Consider the following 18,537-nt stretch of genomic DNA (forward strand, 5'->3'; position numbering starts at 1 on the left):
GTAGACAGCATGATAATAATAACAATAATAATAATAATGGTAGGAGAAACAATGCGGAGAGTTGGCTGAATCCATCCAAACAAAATGCAGTGAATGCAGGTGGAAGCAAGGATCTATGATTGCAAGAAAGGAATATAGACCTCATCTACAGATGAAACAAGCATGCAGCAACTAAATGATAATTAGTAAAATTTAGTAACTATCATCAGAGCAAAGCAATCAGTTAAGCAACACAGTTCACAGTAATGTTGCAGCAAGGAGTTATCTGAATGGTTTAATTTGGGTTATGGAGATAAAGGAAGGTTTGTTGACCTCTGCATGCTGCCCTAACGAGATGTTAGCACTTATGTATGAAAACAAGTGCTAAAAATGCAAAGGCTTGCAGGAAAGAAGAAAAAAACAACATATCCTCACCTTTGTTCAGTGCCTGGAGAAAGGTCTTCAAACCAGAGTCTCAATGAATGCACTTTGCTTAACTTGTTGGAAAGAAGATTAAAAGGCCCCTTAATTGCAGTATTAGAGGACCCCAGGAAAAAATAAATAGCATCAAATGTCTTTTTAGCATAGCACATAGAGGAAAGAGCAGAGGCTGGAGATTAAAACCAGGTCAATTCAAATGAGAATTTGAAAAATAAATGTGTCAGGGATGGTGATTAAGCATTGCCACACTCTCCATCCCTTAACAACTCTCCCCAGGGTAAGGTGGGATTCAATCCAACACAAGTTATTTCACTCAGACAGTAATTAAACATAATAACCTGTGATATGCAAAGAGGTCAGCCCCCATTTCCAGACACCAGGAAAGTATCAGGTGTAAAGGCCTCGTTAGCCCTGATGGCTGAGCAAATACTGGAGCAGCCCTGACCCATTGCAGTTCTTTCAGCATATCCTCAGGGCATTTTACAAAGGTGGATGTATTTAAAAGCTTGCTTTGCTTGAAGTCATATTGGTACAACTATCAGGACTACAATCTAGATCTCCTCATTCTTTGGCTTTTATTTTGCTCTCTAGGAAATTAGCACATTAATTCAAGCACTAGATTTTCCTTGAAGCAACAGCCATAGAGAGGGATAAAATACAGGGCTGAGAAGGATTTTGAGACAGCATCTAATCCACTTCCAACCCAAACCTTAAATCTGACATTTCTACCATCTCTCTGTTTTCCAGCAGAAGGCAGAACCTGCATCCCAAGCCAGAGCCACAAGAAGGATGCAGCTACATGCTCTGTGGATGGTTGCACAACCTTTAGAGAGAAAAGAAATCCCCTTCTGGACCCCAGCTCAGGGACATCTTCTGGGGAACTAGAGAACAGCAGTAGCTCTGCTGGAAACAGTGGCATCTTTAAATGAGGTGGCTCAGGCACCAGCATCATCTAAGCACCTGAGCACGCAGGGTGGACCGGTCGTATAAGCAGCCACCCAACTACTAACTGATTTTCTTAAGATTTTAGCAGCCCTCACTGATCACAGCCTTATCACAATTAGCCACTTATTGACACTACTGTCAGTAGCTTGAACAGACAAATTATGCTACATCTTTCCTTAAAGTACCATTGGAGTTGTGGAGAAAGCAACTCTCCAGGCTTCTCAAAGAGCATTTGAACACAAGTGTTGCAGTTAACTTGCCATTGAATACATCTGCATTAATTGCTTGCATTATTAACAGTGGAATGGCTGCCTAATTAACTCAGAGCAGCACAGGCCACTTTGCTAAATGTTAATTAAATGCCTCATTGGCAGACAGTATATTTTCAGCTTCTAAGGGAACAAACCTGCTGTGTTTTGCAGCCCATTTTCATTCAATTTCTAAAGCTGTTCAGTTCTCAATCGTGGCTCTGCAAAAATATTACATCAAGCAGTCTCTGGAGAAGATATTTCATTTGAATCCTCCCCAACTCTTGGAAGAACCAAGTTGTTTCTTTCCGTCTTTGTTTTGGTTTGGAATTTACTGCCAGCTAAACTAGAAGCAACTCTGTTACTGTCGATGAGCTAAATTCACTTAAATGAAAAGAAAAAGGAGACCATGAACAGGGTAACTTGGCCACATGGATATTAAGTTTAAGCCAACAGAGTCCCTTTCATGGTCTTTTGCATTGGCTCTTAGCTTGCTTCAATTATGAAACAAAATATTTTAGTTCAAGCCAGTGGGAGTAAACACACAGCCCTGATTTAGTCACAGGCATCTAATTGTTTGTGGTGGAAATTATGTGTTTAACATTTGCTGTTACTGTACTTCAAATGATAGGGTTTTTGAGCCATTTCTCAGCTCCTCCAACCTTCATAGTGTTGGATATGAATATTAGGAAGATGTTGCCCCCTATAAAAATAATTAAAACATGCTAAAAATCCATAAGGGAACAAGCCTTAGAGTTTCTTATCATTTCCCAAGTCAAGGTTTTTTTAGTGCATGCTGAAGAATAAAAATCTATCACTTACAGTACTTCTCCTATCATCATGGATAGCAAAAAGTTTACTCCTTTTAAATACCTATTTCATAAAGACCACCATGTATTTGCTTCCTTCTTGAAAAATTACATTTCACATGATCAGCCTGGCAGAAGCAATGAAAAACGATTTGATATGTTGTCAGCTTGAATCTCCAGTGTGGAAAGAGAACACCGTGTGCAGGATCAGACTTGACTTTTTAATTTAAAGCAGAAATGTTCCTTCAGAATAGGTGACTGAATTCAACCATGTATGTCAGGTAACTGAAAAGGAAAAGAAAAATATGTGAGAAAATTATTTTTAGAAGCTCTACAGCAAAGCAATCCAGAGAATGTTATTGAAAAAGGAAAAATTTGTGTTTGATTTGTGCAGTTATTGGAAGATGATTATTGTCACAGTATTACAAGGCTGTATATTACTAATACCAAAAAAAGGAGAAAATGGAGAGTACTGGAAATGACTCCACTACATTTTGTTGCACAGGATGTTTCTTTTCTACCTTACATACTTTGAATAATGTCACTGTTTCAAACCTTCATGCTGGATACTTTCATGGATGCTGTTACATTTTACAGCGATTGATTTAAACTCACCGTAGTATCAAGCTGCATTTTAGAAGCCTTCTCAAGAATTAAAATGAAAGCTGAAATCCTGGAAAGGAAAAGAAGACCCACAACATTAAAAAGAGACTAGATATTGTTTGATAGCAATGTGATTAAAGTTTTCACCTGGGGAATAAGAGAATTGGTGAATATTTAATATAAACCAGACATTCAAAGCATGAAGTCAGGTCATCTGCCTCACAGAAGAAAAGCATAATAACAAATTCTCAAGTTACATCCAAGCTAACTGGTCGCCCAAGTACTTCATCCTGTGGACCCAGAATCAAAAGTGATCAAGTAACTAGTGACAGGATGAGAGGAAACGGCCTCAAGATGCGCATGGGGAGGTTGAGATTGGATCCTGGGAACAATTTCCTCCCCGAAGGGCTGTGGGGCATTGGAACAGGCTGCCCAGGGCAGTGCTGGAGTCACCATCCCTGAAGGGTTGGACAGACATGGAGATGAGGTTCTCAGGGATATGGTTTAGTGCCAGGGGTGGTTTGATAGATGGACTCGATGATCTTGAGGGTCTCTTCCAACCAAAAAGATTCTATGGTTCTATGACCCAGCTCTGTGCTTTCCAGATGTTGTACATTCCCCACCTGCCAGCTGCCAACAATGTACTGCTAGTAACGCCATGTGGGTACATTGCTTTCCTTTTGTAAGACAAGTAAAAGCTCAGTTACCCTCAGCTTGTTGTTGACCCATGGAAGAGCAAGGTTAACAGTGTTTTGATTGCCTCCCCAGTTACAGGTTCTTACAATTTCATGGTGTTTTAGACAATTCACTTCAGCTTCAGGTGTCTTGTCTTGTTGTGACATTTAGGTGGCCTTGTGTGTGATTCCACTACAGCATCTCAGCAGAAAACTGTTTAAGGGAACTGTTATTTTTGACTGCAAAATTAAGCAAAGGGATAGAGGAACTGCTACGCTTTGCTTGGTAACTTTACACCCGTTTCAAAACACTGAGAGAGTTGTTTTACTACTTTGCTTTTCTCTTTCGTTATACAAGGAGGTCACACAGAGCTTGTTCCTGGTTAATTTGATCCCTCTTAGGAGGTCCTGGACAGATACAAGACAAGCTTTTTAGGGATTAAAAGGTACACCAGGAAATGGTCTACGTGCTTGTGTTGTGAAGGCTTTCTGCAGAATGGTTTTACTCCTGGTGAATAAGAGATGCTCATACTTGGAACCCAACATGCAGATTATTTCTTTCATTTGCTTGGAATAGTCTCAAAGATCTGATACTTTGCACATGGTGATATAAAGCCAGAGAAGATTACCCAATTTTTGAAGTGTACGGGAAGTTGGATGTTTGCTCCTTTCTCATAGTGGTGATGCAGCATGGGGAATCTCTGGTTAAAACAAGAGACAGGGCATGTGAACCTGATCATACCATTTCTTTCCAAGCACAAGGCTCTGCCTGCCTGTAGAACCCGTTTCCACAAAATATAAACGAGATTAAGAACTTCGGTAGGTGGAAAGTTTATCTTTTATTTAGAATGTAAGAATCCCTCGAACTGTTTTAAGGATACCCACAAAAAAAGCAATTCAGAAATTCATAGAGCCCCTGAGATCTCATGCTTCTTGACATGTGTTTATAACCTATGGGGGAAAATAACTTTATGATTGCTCATTTCTCAGTTTCATTGATCTTTTCCTTGAAATTGCTGCTTTGTTATTGTCAGAAGAGGTACATGGATGAATAGATGATCTGCTCAAGCCTATGAAGTCCTAGCCTAGGTAACCAACCAAGAGTGATTTCATTAAAATGAATTGTCTGAATCATCATTAGATTTGCAGATCAAAATTCTGAAGTAACATGTAAGTTTAAACATGAAGAGAAAATATAACATACTAGAAGTAAAAATATCATCTGCATCCTTAAGCATGTAATGAAGCCTAGCTTATGGAAAGAAGCATCATGGAATAGGAAGTACATGATGGGGAGATTTAGGAGGTCTGAGTTCTTGGCCCACCCTAGATTTGGGTGAAAGTCAATTCAGGCATATATTGAGCTCTTGTTCTAGATCTATTATGAAGGGTATGGAGTGTTTTCATGCCAAACTCCTCTTTCAGCTGGAGGTCCACAGTCCCAGTATCTACCTACAACAAAAATGAATGGATAAGACGTTGTCAGGAACCTTTAGCAATAACAAACTGTTGAAAGGCGAGATTACATCTGAATGGCTGCTGCCATTTCCGAAGAAATAGGGAATTTTATTGTTTATAATCTGGTGCTCAGAAACACTGGTGGCATACATGGCTTAGAATCATAGAATCATTTCAGTTGGAAAAGACTGTCAGGATCATCAAGTCCAATCATAACCTAACCTAAATCTAGCACTAAACCATGTCCCTGAGAACCTGGTCTAAAGGCCTTTTGAACCCCTCCAGGGATGGTGACTCCACCACTGCCCCAGGCAGCCTGTTCCAATGCCTGACAACCCTTTCCATTTAGAATTTGCTCCCAAGATCCAATCTAAACCTCTCCTGGTGCAACGTGAGGCCATTTCCTCTTGTCCTATCGCTCGTTACTTGGTAGAAGAGACCAACGCCCTCCATGCTCCAACCTCCTTTCAGTTAGCTGTAGAAAGTGAGGAGGTCTCCCCTCAGCCTCCTTTTCTCCAGGCTACACAACCCCAGCTCCCTCAGCTGCTCCTCATAAGACTTGTGCTTTAAGGCAATGGTTTACCTTGTTTTTGATGGGAAGGAAATGGTCAGTCCTTCACCACAGCTCAGTTGAAGACTGGTGCTTTTTTATTTTCAGGTAACTCAATTGCTTTGGATTGTGCGACCATATCCCTCGGGCAGGTACTTCCACTGATGCAAATGTCTGCAGGTTCCCAGTGGAGGAAACTCCTCTGAAATTCATTTTTCTTCCTGCTGTCTCCCCACTGCAAATAGACAAACCTGTACTAGACAGACATCTACTGAGTAAACTGAATACTCTTGCTTCCCTCTTTCTTTTCCCAGTTATCACACTGTGCTGTATTTTCAAGTGCCGGATTCCCCGAACAAAGAAAGAGATTGAGGCACGGTATGCCCAACGGCAAGCAGCCAAGAACTATGCAGACAAACTGGAGACGGTGCCACCACTCAACGAGCTGACAGAGATCCCTGGAGGTATTTCCCATGCCCACACCTACACATAAGACCCATCTCTTCTTTTGGGGTTGATTTCCGTACGCATGAATGCAAAGGGTTAGGTCATCCCTTAGTGCAAATCAGTGTGGCTCCTTGGGCACAACCGACATTAGAACAGGTTGCCCAGAGAAGCAGTAGATGCTCCATCCTTGGAAACATTCAAGGTCAGGCCGGACAAGGTTCTGAGCAACCTGGTCTGGGTGAAGATGTCCCTGCTCATTGGAGGGGGTGTTGGACTAGATGACCTTGGAGGTTCTATTCCAACACAAACTATTCTATGATTCTATGATTAAGATATCACCATGACTTGGTAAACCGCTCCCACCCACCTGCAGTATTTGTGGCAGCAGACACAGTCATTTAGATGAAAGGGACAGTTTCTCCATTGGTACAAGTCAGGGTCATTCCTTTAAAGTTAATGTTTACAATTTCCAGAAAGGGAAATTTCACTTTAAGGGCCAGTTCCTAGGCTGGGGAATGTGAGTAGGAAGAAAAAGAGTTATTAGAATTTCACATTACCCATGAAAAGCTTGTCGTATCTGAAAGGCCAAGAGTATTTCTGTCACTGGTCTCCTCTCCTCTCACTCATCTTTCCTGATTCTGTACCCTAGGGTCTACTGAAACTCTCCTAACTCTCTCTGGTCATGTTCAGTCCAGACCTCTCAACTCCCTGCCTGTGGTGAAAGAAGAAGAAGAAATGACCCTGCAAGGAAATTAGGGGACCGCCTTCCTGTCTGTCTGTCTATGGCTTCTCTTTTCTGATGGGATCCATCATACTTTGGACTCTCTGATTCTCAGTTCCTTTTTTGCATTTGACTTCTCTTTTCTCAATACTTTTTGAATTATTTTTTTTCCTTCTTTCCTGTGTCTCTGCAAGCCCTGTGGTCTCTGGCTTCTTAGAAACTGGGAGTTTCCTTGACTCAAAATGTGATGCCTCAGCCCATGAAATTGGTGAAAGAGGCAGATAATACAATTGTAGACATTTAGTCCTACACCAGCAAAATATACAACTAAGTGCTTAACAGTAGGAACTTGTACATACCTCAGTATTTCAGAGGTGTTCAGACCCCTGACTATGCCTATATTATAAACTGAGGATGGGCAGAAGGTCCTCTGAAGCTGAACACGATTGGAATGAATAAACCCTTGTCCATCAAGTTAAATTCTGTTCTTCTAAAGTCAAAGGTCATCCAAAGACCTCGTTAATGCACTCTAACATGTTGTGCAATCATACATGGAAGTGCTTAGTATTATATCCTTCAGTTTCCTGCCCAAAAGACCAAATTCTGACTCTATAAGAATCACCTGTTATCAGTAGATCCCAGAGGGCGTGAAGGCTCATGCCTGTAGATAAAGTCAAATTCATGCATATGTTGCTGCATGCTCTTTCTACAAAGCTGTTACTTCTGCAAAACCAATAAATTGAGGAGGAGAATATCCAGAAGAGGTAGAAGGGAGATTTGGGGAGCGGAATGGCTATTTTGCCCCAGAATGTTAATCAGTTGTGACCTCCTGTAAACAGCCTTCACATCTCACAAATACGTTCTCCATCCAAAGGCTGGTATAGATATAATCGGACCATGGAAATTATTGCAGCATAAACTTATTAATACATTACCACGACGAAGGAATTTACAGGGTGTCAGCTGCACCATAAAGACTACCTAAACTTTTATCCAGTTAAATGTATAAGGTGAGTGGCTGAACACTGTTTGACCTTTTGAGAATCCCAGAATTATGGTTCTGGCATGGTGCAGGGTAGGAGGCTGGTGGATAATGTGCTGCTGAGTGGCTGTTGATATCTGGTAATGGCTCTTGAATGGTTCTCTGAAGCTCTTAGTCCTGTGGGACTGGGCTGTTGTAAATATGCCGAAGTTGCCCCAAAGGAATTGGTACTAGGGTGGGACTCATTTATTCACAAGTATGGTATCCACATCTTATGGAGAAGTCTTCATCAGCACTAGTTGTCTAGATTTTATCTCTTCACTGTGGTGGAAAATAAAAAGGATGCGAGACTTTATCCCTTTAACATGATGGAAAATAAAACCAATGTGATTCCTTTCACAGTAGGGGAGATGCTAAAGTGGAAGAGGTAAATTGTGCCTTAAAAATGCCTGTATGTCTCTAGTCCTGGGGACCCAAAAGGACCAACTCATCTGTCAGCACATCAGCTATCTGTGATCACACCCACTGGTTTGCTCTCCTTCTGAGGATAATGTACCTCCTGTCCCCAAAAAAGTTTCACTATGTGATTTAGGCATTACGATGGAAAGTATGAAAACCTTTGGGCTTCATCTCTGTGCTGTTATTTTCATCTGTACAGAGTGTGATGCTCTGCCACGTCGCCCCACTGACATTTGGCAACCCACCTTGATTTATGCAGTCATGAAATATAATATATGTATTTGTCAACTATTTATATGCTTATATTGTGACAACGCCTAGTAGACCCAGCCAAAGCCAGAGAGATGACTTGAGTGATTTACATTACTGAGTGGCCATTAAATGCTTTAAAGATTTCTGTAAGTGTCAAATACTATTAATCATTAATATATTACAATGCTTAAATACTCTTATTTCTTGGCACTATTTTTACCCTACTTCACATTTACTATGATGGAATATTCTAACTGCCAAATGGCTCTCCATGCACTTTTTTGAGTGTTGTATATAGCAAGGTCTTTTAGTGGACATAAATAAAATGGACTTCAAGGGTTCAGCATATAAAATGTTTTATACAAATTGATTCATTTGTGCTCTGTCTCCCAGTCTGTGGGAGAAGTACAAGCAGGACTTGGCATTTGCTCTGGGTGAAGATGTCCTGAGTTCACGGCCTGGGAGATCTTCAAGTATTTTGTTCTGGGGCTGCTCCAGCTGACTTTTTTGGGAGTTCAACCCGATTTCCACCATATTTGTCCAGGAAACAGACAACGTGGTGATTATTATTATTATTATTATTATCCTTTAAAATATATATATATATATATGAGATGTCAGTAATTCCTCTGTGGTCTTAACAAATAGTCTGTATCGTTCCACTCCCATTTGTAGACACAAATGAATTGTCAATTCCCTGGGTCAAAGGATGACATTTTATTTTAATGTGCATGCTGAAGGAATATTTTAGGTAAACATAACAAATTCAGGTTTGATTTGTACCTGTAACACATTGCTGGAATTTGAAAGTGACACTGCAGACATCCATAGCAATGGGAGATTTGGGGCTACTTAAACAGCTTGGAGTCCAATGGCTCCAGGTAATGATTGAGACATGTCACCAGAAGCCTTCACTAAAGTATCTCTTAAGCCCGTTCACTGTCATCTTTCCTTAGCCTGTGACGAACATGAAATAATTTGACTTAACCCAGATGCCAGCTGAAGAAAGTGAAGCAGTGACCAATCATCCTCCATTTGCTGAGATCACTCCCAGCTACATCTTGGCCGATTTTAATTATGAAATTGTGTTAACACGGTTATCTGTTTGCTTATTTGGGTCCTATATTGGGGATTTTCAGAGAAGGAAGTCATGAGAGACAAAATATTTTTACTTGTTTTTGCAAAGGTTATATTCTGCTGGTCTTGAGCAAAGGAAAACCTTTCCGTAAGAAATATATGAACTATGATCTGTGTGTAAGTGTCAAGTTGCAGCTTGAGATGAGATTTCAGTGGATCAAGCTCTGACTTCAGAAATACTTTTGGGTTAATGAACCACTTATAGAAGAAGAAAAAAAAATCGATGAGGAAAAGTTTTCTGCTACCAAATCCTACAAGTCTACATAACTCGTGTGATACTTATGAGTCTTCTCACCTGAAATGTGGGCACTGATTCCAAGATATTCCTAAAAATATTCCATAAGTAAAGATATAACCTTCTTATAACTAATAGAGCTTGTGTGTTAAAACATAGCAAAACAGGACTAACTGTGCACTAGAGTTAATTGCTGTGTGCCCATGTTATGTTGTTGCCATTCATTATAGTGATACAGGTAGGAAGCCAGTCCCATGGTGACTGGATATGGACAGGACATAAGCTAAGCCTTCTTGGTAGTCCTGTGCTGAGCAAGCCATCTTCTGCTTGTCTGTCTCTGTAAGATCCCCAGCAGAATCCCTACAGTCCACTCTCAGCTGCAGGAGACATACCCCATACAAGAAAATGAATGAGAAGAGCCAACCAACCAAAAAACAAAACAAAACAAAACCTCAAAAAACACAAAAACCTAACCAAACAAACAAATAAACCAACCAAACCCAAACAAACAAAAACTAAACCCAAGACAGGTCTGTACTAAATTGAGTGAGACATGTTTCTTCTCCTTCTTGTGGAAGGAGACAACTGCACATGTAAGGTTATTATTGGGAAATGCATATGATTATAGTAATTCTAGTGATAACAATGTTCATGGATCAGTTCATACCAGCAGGAGACATTTTCTCCAACAGATCCACAACTCAGCTCTTGAAATTACCAGTTCTGCTTTTTCCCATTTGTCTATCTTCTCAAAACAAAGACATGAAAAGCTGGTAGTCAGTGAACACAGCTGTATGGAGAAAGCTCCAATAGAAGTATTTCTCCTTTGCTCAAGATTTGCAGCAGGGAGCAGGAGTTTTGCCTTCTTCTTGGCTAATGTCAGCCCAAATTAACTCCTTTCTTGTTTTCTTTTTCTGTCCTTGCATACAGCTCAGGTGGCAGAAGAAAAAAAAGAAGAGGTTCCCACTGTATCTGGAAAAGTGGACAAGGCTCAGGCTAAGAAAGACGGATCCAAAGGCTCCAAGAAGAAGGATGGTGAAAAGGACCAGAAAGAAGGATCCAAGAAAGAAGGGAAGGATGGGGCCAAAAAGAAAGAAGGAGGAAAGGGAGAAAAGGGAGAGAAGGGAGAGAAGGGAGAAAAGGGGGGAAAAGACTCTACTGACAAGAAACAAGGTGGTGGGAAGAAAGGTGAAAAAGAAGGTGAAGCAGTAAAATCAGGAGGAAGCACCAAAGCTAATGGCAAGGCCGGTGGGAATGCCAAAGCCCCAGCAAAGAAGAAGTGACCTTGCTAAAAGAAAGCGCTGGCAGTTTTTCGAGGAGGGCACTGTCAAATTGCTGTGGGTAGAGCGCTGGGGGCAGATGGGACATGCTGTCCTCACCTATTCAGGCTGTTGAGTGCCACTGGGTGTATGGATTTATTACCTTTTGAAAACCAAGTCACTGTATTTTTGTCCACCAAAGGAAAACCTGGCCACTTGGCTAAACATATATAAATAAAATGCACCATGCAGGGCTATATGGTGACAGCTACCAGAACTGAACTGCAACCTGGAGTGAGAACCAGGACTTTGGATAAGCATGAAAATGAAGAGATATGAAGATCTAAACTAATGGGAGGATGTGATTCATTTAAAATTTATTCTTCTTGAGCACCTTAAGGAGTTTGATAAATATTTACTAGCCCTCATCTCCTCCCAATTAGGATTTACACATGGGTAATTTTTGAGATTAAGTAAATTCTGGATGATGAAACCCAAAGAATTGAATTTTCTATGTCAAAGCTCATGTATCTTCTGAAAGACAGCTTGAACACATGGGAGAAAGCTTTCTTTCCTTCTCAGATGCCTCTCTCTCTGGACTGCTGAAGGAAATGCAAAGAACTGCATATCTCCCAGAAGGTTTATCCACCTTTTTCTCTTCTTCTGATGAGAGACACATAAATCAAGCTGGAGGAGGATGTGCACAGAATAAAGAATAGAGAGATTGCATCTGTGCTGCCGTAGGCAGTAGCTGTCCTCAGTTCACCATCCCGAAAGGAAAGGCAGCAGATGACAAGAGCCCACTGGGACGAAGGAGATGTGAAGATGCTCAACATGTTGTCGCAGAAAATCAGGGTCTCAGTGGTGGAGAACTTAATGTGTTCACATCTTTGCTCTCTCCCTTAGCAGTTTTGAAAACAGGGATTTTGCTACACTTTTATGTGGCCACTGTTTCTCTCACCTCCTGGAAAATTTTAAATAAGTGTAACAGGATAAATAAGAGTAGTTTTATTGGGAGCAGCTTTTCTCCTGGTATGTTTTGTAAAAATCTCATCAGTTTACACCTAAAGATTAACAGCCATGAGGTATTCAGCTACAAAGCTAATGGGAGATAGTTTGCGAGCTATTGTGATGACTAGAGCTCTAACCATTGTCTCTGCTGAAAACACCATATTTGAGTATATACACTGGCATGGCTTTGTCTGCTCCATGGGGAAAGGAGGGAGTTACCTCCAGTAGTTTGTTCACCTCAGGCCCTATGAATTAAATTAATATTGACATAACTGCTTTCTATCCAACTTGTAGTTTCAGTGCAGACAGACAGCTGATCTGTCATTGCAAAGACATTTCTCATTTGTCTTACCTTTCCTTTCTTCTCTCTCCTCTCCTACCTATCCCATCCTGGTAAAAATGAACCAGTAAAATGAAGAGCATGTTCTGTTGTGTTAATGAGGTCACTCTGCTGATAAAAGGCCCCAAAACTGTTCCCAGCCACAGAAACATTTACTAAGAGCATGAATGGTGACAGTTGGCTGCCTCCAGGTATAATCTGCCATGCCAAAGGAGTACAGAGAGAAGTCAAGGTCAGAAATTCTGCCCCTGTATGCAAACAAGTAGTTGGGGGCCTAAATCTCCATCCACTGCAGTGGTACCCAATGACGAGTGTGAGTAAGTGTGTCACAGACATTTATGTTTAAGTCTGAACCTCAGTCCCATCCGTAATTTTTCAAAGACTGAAGATGAGTGAAAGATTGCAGCTTCCAGGCAGGAGCAGAGCACCTGTTTTCAGTTCCCACCTCAGCCTGAGAGGTCTCAGATGTCCAGATTTATGGTCAGGACAACTATGGGGCTGTAAGACCAGGAAAGGGACTTGCATCCACTTTTTCAGCTGGAATAATAGGGAATACAAGGGTCACACAACTATCTGGGGAGGAGGCAAACAGGCAGGAACACAGGTCCATAATCCTGTCTGTGTATGTGTACATGCATGTGTAATACCTGGTGAGAAGTCCTCAGCACAGGACAGACATGGAGCTGCTGGAGAGGGGCCAGAGGAGCCCCAGGAATGACCTGAGGCTGGAACAGCTCTGCTGGGGACAGGCTGAGAGAGTTGGGGTGTTCAGCTGGAGAAGAGAAGCTCCGGGAGACCTTAGTGTGGCCTTTCTGGACTTAAAAGGGGCCGAGAAGAAAGATGGGGACAAACTTTTCAGCAGGGCCTGTTGTGATAGGACAAGGGGTGATGGTTTTAAATGAAAGGAGGGGAGATTCAGGCCAGACATAAGGAAGAAATTTTTGACACTGAGAGTGGCGAAACGCTGGCCCAGATTGCCCAGAGAGGTGGTGGATGAACCATCCCTGGAGACATCCCAGGCCAGGCTGGACGGGGCTCTGAGCAACCTGAGCTGGTGAAGATGTCCCTGCTCATGGCAGGGGTGGCACTGGGGGAGATGGGAAGGTCCCTTCCAACCCAAATCATCCTGTGATTCCATGAGATATCATTTCATATTAACACTGAGGGACCTGCAGAGACTCTTACTGCCAGAGTTAATGAAGGCACGTTGTTTCCAACTGTCAAGTTTGGAAACCTTGACACCAACACACAGCAACATGATTTCAATCATTATATTCTGGCCATCTGCTTTCTTCTGTTCTCTCACTGTTTAACTGATATTTTCATAAGGAGTCAGAAAGAAAAGAAAGGAAAACAAAATTTTAAACTTGCATTCAGGCCATACTATTTGCGGGCGTACACAGATGTCGCTCTCTGGGAACTACACAAGGTTGCACGAGTTCATTGTGTATTTTGGGTGGACCAAATGGGTGCTTATGTCTCATAAACTCTAGTTCACAGGTAAAGGAGCTGTAGGATGGGATCCAGCTGCAATTTGGGCAGGAAAAACTGCCCTGCAGCTGGAAACATGGCGTGGAGCTGTTAATCCTGCTGTTAATATTCTTTAGGATGTGGAGAATGAGGATGCTGACTCAGTCCCTACCTATTTGGTGAGAGGGAAGAGGAGCAGATCTATTCCTGATTCAAAAGCCTCAGTGAAGAAAATCTGACCCTTTGCTTTGCCATTAAGTTCACTATCACAGAGTAAAATGGTTCTTTCCTTAACAAACTGCTCTTCAATACAACCGCCTTCTCTCTCACATAATAAATACATTAAAAAATACTGCATCTGGGACTGCTGAAAACCTTGCAATTGATCATAATTCATTTTGGCTGAGATGAGACGGCCAGTACATTAAAAGACTTACACACCAAATCACACTAGTTTGTGGTCATGTCTTACTGGTAAAAGAAAGACAGGTGTTATGTTAAAAAAAATAAGTTTCTCCTCTGGGAAGGACCAGCCCGGGGTCACCTGAGGGGATATATCAACTTATTTTTATGTTGTCAGAGTGACAGTGTATGGGTGAAATGAAGGGAATGCATTACCAGTGGTTGTAGGCTCTCAGGAAAACATCCTACCTAACAAACTTATCGAAGTGCCTGAAGTGGACATGGAGACAAGCAAATTTACAGGCACGGCCCAAAACTGGTGTGTGTTTTCCACTGGTTTGTATTATGGAGATCAGGTGGAATCCAAAAGACAGATCTCAGTGGACATAAATCAGATTGCTGGAGTGGATCGCTCTGACCCGAGCTGCTTTTTACACCACCAGATGGAGAAATTGCACTGGAAAAAATATATCCATAGCTGCTGAAGCTTTGCAAAGTGCATCCTTAATGAGAAGATTGGGGTTAAGCTGATTTCTCTGAAAACATAAGTGCAGCAACAAATCCCAGAGGGCAAAAGCAGGATTTAAGACCCAAGGCTCAGACATCTAAGTAGTAATGACAATAGATGGACCTCTTGGTGTGTGCATGGCAAGGGTGATGAAGAGTAAAAAACTGAGATACTACAGTCAGGATGAGGAAGCACTTGGAGAATCTATTTCTTGACATATTCCAAAGCTTTCCACTAGAGGGGACCTTATTCTTCCTCCGTAATACCTGAAGACAGTTTTAAAAGTAGTTTGCGCTGGATATATTTTGTCTTATTTGTGATGTTAAATCTAGCCTGGCATTGGTAACATCTCTTCTTTGGTTCAAAGAAAACTTTCCTGGCATTTTTTTAATCTACCTGAGCCATCATATCTTCTTCCAATATTGTTCTTCTACTGGTTGGCAGAGGTAAGAATTCAGCTGACAGTAGCTTAATATCCCAAAGACATTGATGTAAGAGCCATCAAGAAAATGGTCATTGGCTTTGGTGGACAAAACTTAAGTCAGCCTAGCAAGGTGTCCCCAAGGGGCTGTGGTGAGGATCACAACTCCAGCAGGTCCATAGGAAGAGCTGCAAAGCTGAAGTTTTTAAATTTAATTCCTGATTCATTTGGGAACAAAGCTCTTGGAAAAGCTGCATTATTGTTTTCCTTTTCCTCACTGGTTTTGCTTTAGTATTTATGAAAACCAGTGTAAAACTAAGCATAGGTTCTGTGCTAATCTGCCAGGGGATACTAAACACAAGATGCATCTATTGCTAGGAAATTACATGATACCTTTTCACCATTAAGTTGTAGCTTTTTCCAAAGGATGAAATCCTCTGGAGGAATTACAGCTGCTCCCAGAGGCAATTAAGGAAAAATACAGTCTTTTTGTTCCCTCTTTGTGTTCTTTCTTACACTTCTGAAAATTAGGAGTGTTCTGCCTTCAGAAAGTAAATTTGTTGTGCCAAGCTCCCTTTTGAGATGTAACAAGGAAGAAATCTGGATCACCTGTGCTGTCCTGATCACCTGGTCCTGATCATGGAGAACAAACAAGGTCTGCACTGGGACTGAGAGACTCCCCCTTCCACCAGGTGACACGTGGAGTCCCAAACCTGAGGTAGATCTGTTAAAAGCACATTTTTTTTTTTCCTTCCTTCCAGTGATCAAAAAGGAAAAGAATAAACCTCAAAGTACTTCCAGGACTGAAGATGGAGCTTTTCATCTATAGGTCAGATTGGTCACTATGTTACTGACACGGGTGGCTGGTTTTGAAGAGGTCAGGTTTTGTAGGCTTAAAGAAAAGGTTATTTTTCAGAAATAAAGAGCTGCAAGAATTATCCCCTCCCTCTTTTTCTTTCCTCCTTTTTTGAGGGGGTCCTTTGAGCATGTTCCTGCAAATGCACCAGACAGCTAAATACCCCCCTGAGATGTCTCAGAGATGCGTCAGACAGTAACTACGAGATAACTCTGGCTCTGTGCTATTCCTAATTTCATATGCCATTTTGCATGGCACTGCCTTCATTTCTACACATAGACACAAAAGACGTTTATGGTCCTAATCTTTTCTGGGTAAACAAAACACACCATTTTTGTTTGCTGAGTCCCTGAGGTACTAAGTCCCTTCGTCTGGACTCCTGCAGACTGAGAATTGTCATGTAGGGTAACTGGGGCACAAAAGGCAATCTGCCTAATGTCAGAAGCAAAATATTGGACAATAGATGGGACCTGAGCACTGATCTTGTGAAACAGAGCTTTGTGCACATTTCTTTCTTAAGATGCTCAAGGGATTTGATCTAACATAATAGTGGCGAAGCCTCGCTGAACTTCGATATCTTCTCTTACCGTAAATCTGCCTGTCAAAGCAAAGATATTTGCAGGGAGGTCATAGGACATAATAGAAATTCTCCTATTTAAGGCACAAGAGAAATGAGTATTCACTTTTGAAAAAAATGCTGTTGAGAAACTAAAGAGGCGAACTCATTTTGCTTTGAAGAGAGTGAAAGGAAAAAGGAAAACAAGATATAAATAAGTTTGTAATTTTCGGGGGGCTGTTACTTAGACCTCTCTTGAGTCTGTGATTCTGGGGTAGAGAAAATCTCGTTTTGGCTCAAGACTGGGAGAGTCCTCCAGAAAATCTTTAGTCCATACTCAACCTGTTCTTGTTGCCTTTCCTGGGCACTTCTGTGCTACCACCCAGGACAAGAGGCTGTGCTGTGGGAACCTTTGGCCAGTATAATGTTGAAGGGATAGTGGATTTTGTCCCTTGCTATTTGTCCCTCCTGAATAACATAGTGCTGCTCTCCCTCCATCCCAGTCCCACACTGTTCAGGTCTGAAACTCTGTCACATCTTTTTCTTTGCTCAAGAGATAGGAAGTAGCTTATGGGAGGCTTTCTCCATAGGCAACCCATTCAGAATACCAGTTTAATGAGTTTATTTTACAGGCCTTCAAATATTCCCTGGCTCCATGCTATCACACAGTGGTATATCTTACTGATGCCAATTCTTCCATATGGGGACTATGATTTTTAAAAATTCATTTTAAACATCCCTGGAGACTTTATTAAGACTTCCTGTAAGAGGACAGGGAGTCTAATACAGAGGGAAAGAAATAGGAACTTTGATTTTCACTGGAACAGGGCTTGACTTTATAAATGAAATGCACTCATGCTCTCCCCCACCCTGTCCCCATCCCATTTCCCCTCTCCCCAGCCCATAAAACAGACCCCAGGATCAATGCCCCATGTGTACAGAAATAAAGACTAATCATTTAATTTCTGTGACTTTCTGTCTGATGAGTCGCTGAGCTGGGAGAGGGACAGAACTGCTGTGTAGGGCACAAGTCCCGTTCGGGCTGGAATGTGGAGTCAGGGGTGAGTTGTTGGGGACGGCAGATACATAGACAAGGCGGGGGGGACGTGTTCACTGAGAGTCACTTGTGTTGTGTGTTTCTGGTTACTAATGAGAGGGCTTAACACATATTTCCCCTTTTCATTTGCTCTCTTAGTCAGAGAGGTGTAAATCTGTGCTGAGCTGACCCACTGTGGGGTGACATGTGGTTGAGAAGAAGAGATACCAGGGAAATTATGTCCATAGCCATTGGGAAACCTCTCTCCTGGGAAACACAGCCTGTCACGCAACAGCAAACAACCTGAGGAGTACCAGCCCTTCAGCTCCATCAAGCACTTTCCAGGAGATATGTACTCCATGAGACCATCTTCACTCTGTGCACGAAGGCCTTGATTGCCTTAAACCTTTCTTTTTGTGGGGGCAAAACCAGTGATCTCAACCTGTTCTCCAGGCTGAACCCCCCAGGTCCCTCAGCCGCTCCCATCACACTTGTGCTCCAGCCCCTTCCCCAGCTCTGTTCCCTTCTCTGAACTCACTTCAACCCCTCAAAGGCTTTCCTGTAGTGTGGAGCCCAAAACTGAATGCTGTTGAGAGCACCCACCTCTAAATCCTGCTTGGTATCCTAGTTGTCTTATCCTGGCTCCTTCCCAAGGTGTGTATAGTGGAGAGGGGACAGCAGGTGAGACAGAGCCGTGTAGGAACAGAGTAACAAAAGAACCTCCCACAGAACTGGACA

At 41.9% G+C, this 18,537-nt stretch overlaps 1 protein-coding gene across 1 annotated transcript in view; it reads left to right on the forward strand.

Annotated features, from left to right (window-relative positions):
• TMIE (transmembrane inner ear) overlaps positions 1-12,473 on the forward strand; it is a 36,699-nt gene extending 24,226 nt beyond the window's left edge. Inside the window, exons 3-4 of the mRNA XM_071805547.1 lie at positions 6,022-6,171; positions 10,871-12,473. Of these exons, the coding sequence (XP_071661648.1) occupies positions 6,022-6,171; positions 10,871-11,223 (503 nt within the window). The 3' untranslated portion in view covers positions 11,224-12,473. The remainder of the gene's footprint in view (positions 1-6,021; positions 6,172-10,870) is intronic.
• The last annotated feature ends 6,064 nt before the right edge of the window (positions 12,474-18,537 follow it).

The sequence above is a fragment of the Patagioenas fasciata genome, chromosome 2, assembly GCF_037038585.1.
Source record: "Patagioenas fasciata isolate bPatFas1 chromosome 2, bPatFas1.hap1, whole genome shotgun sequence".
NCBI lineage: Eukaryota > Metazoa > Chordata > Aves > Columbiformes > Columbidae > Patagioenas > Patagioenas fasciata.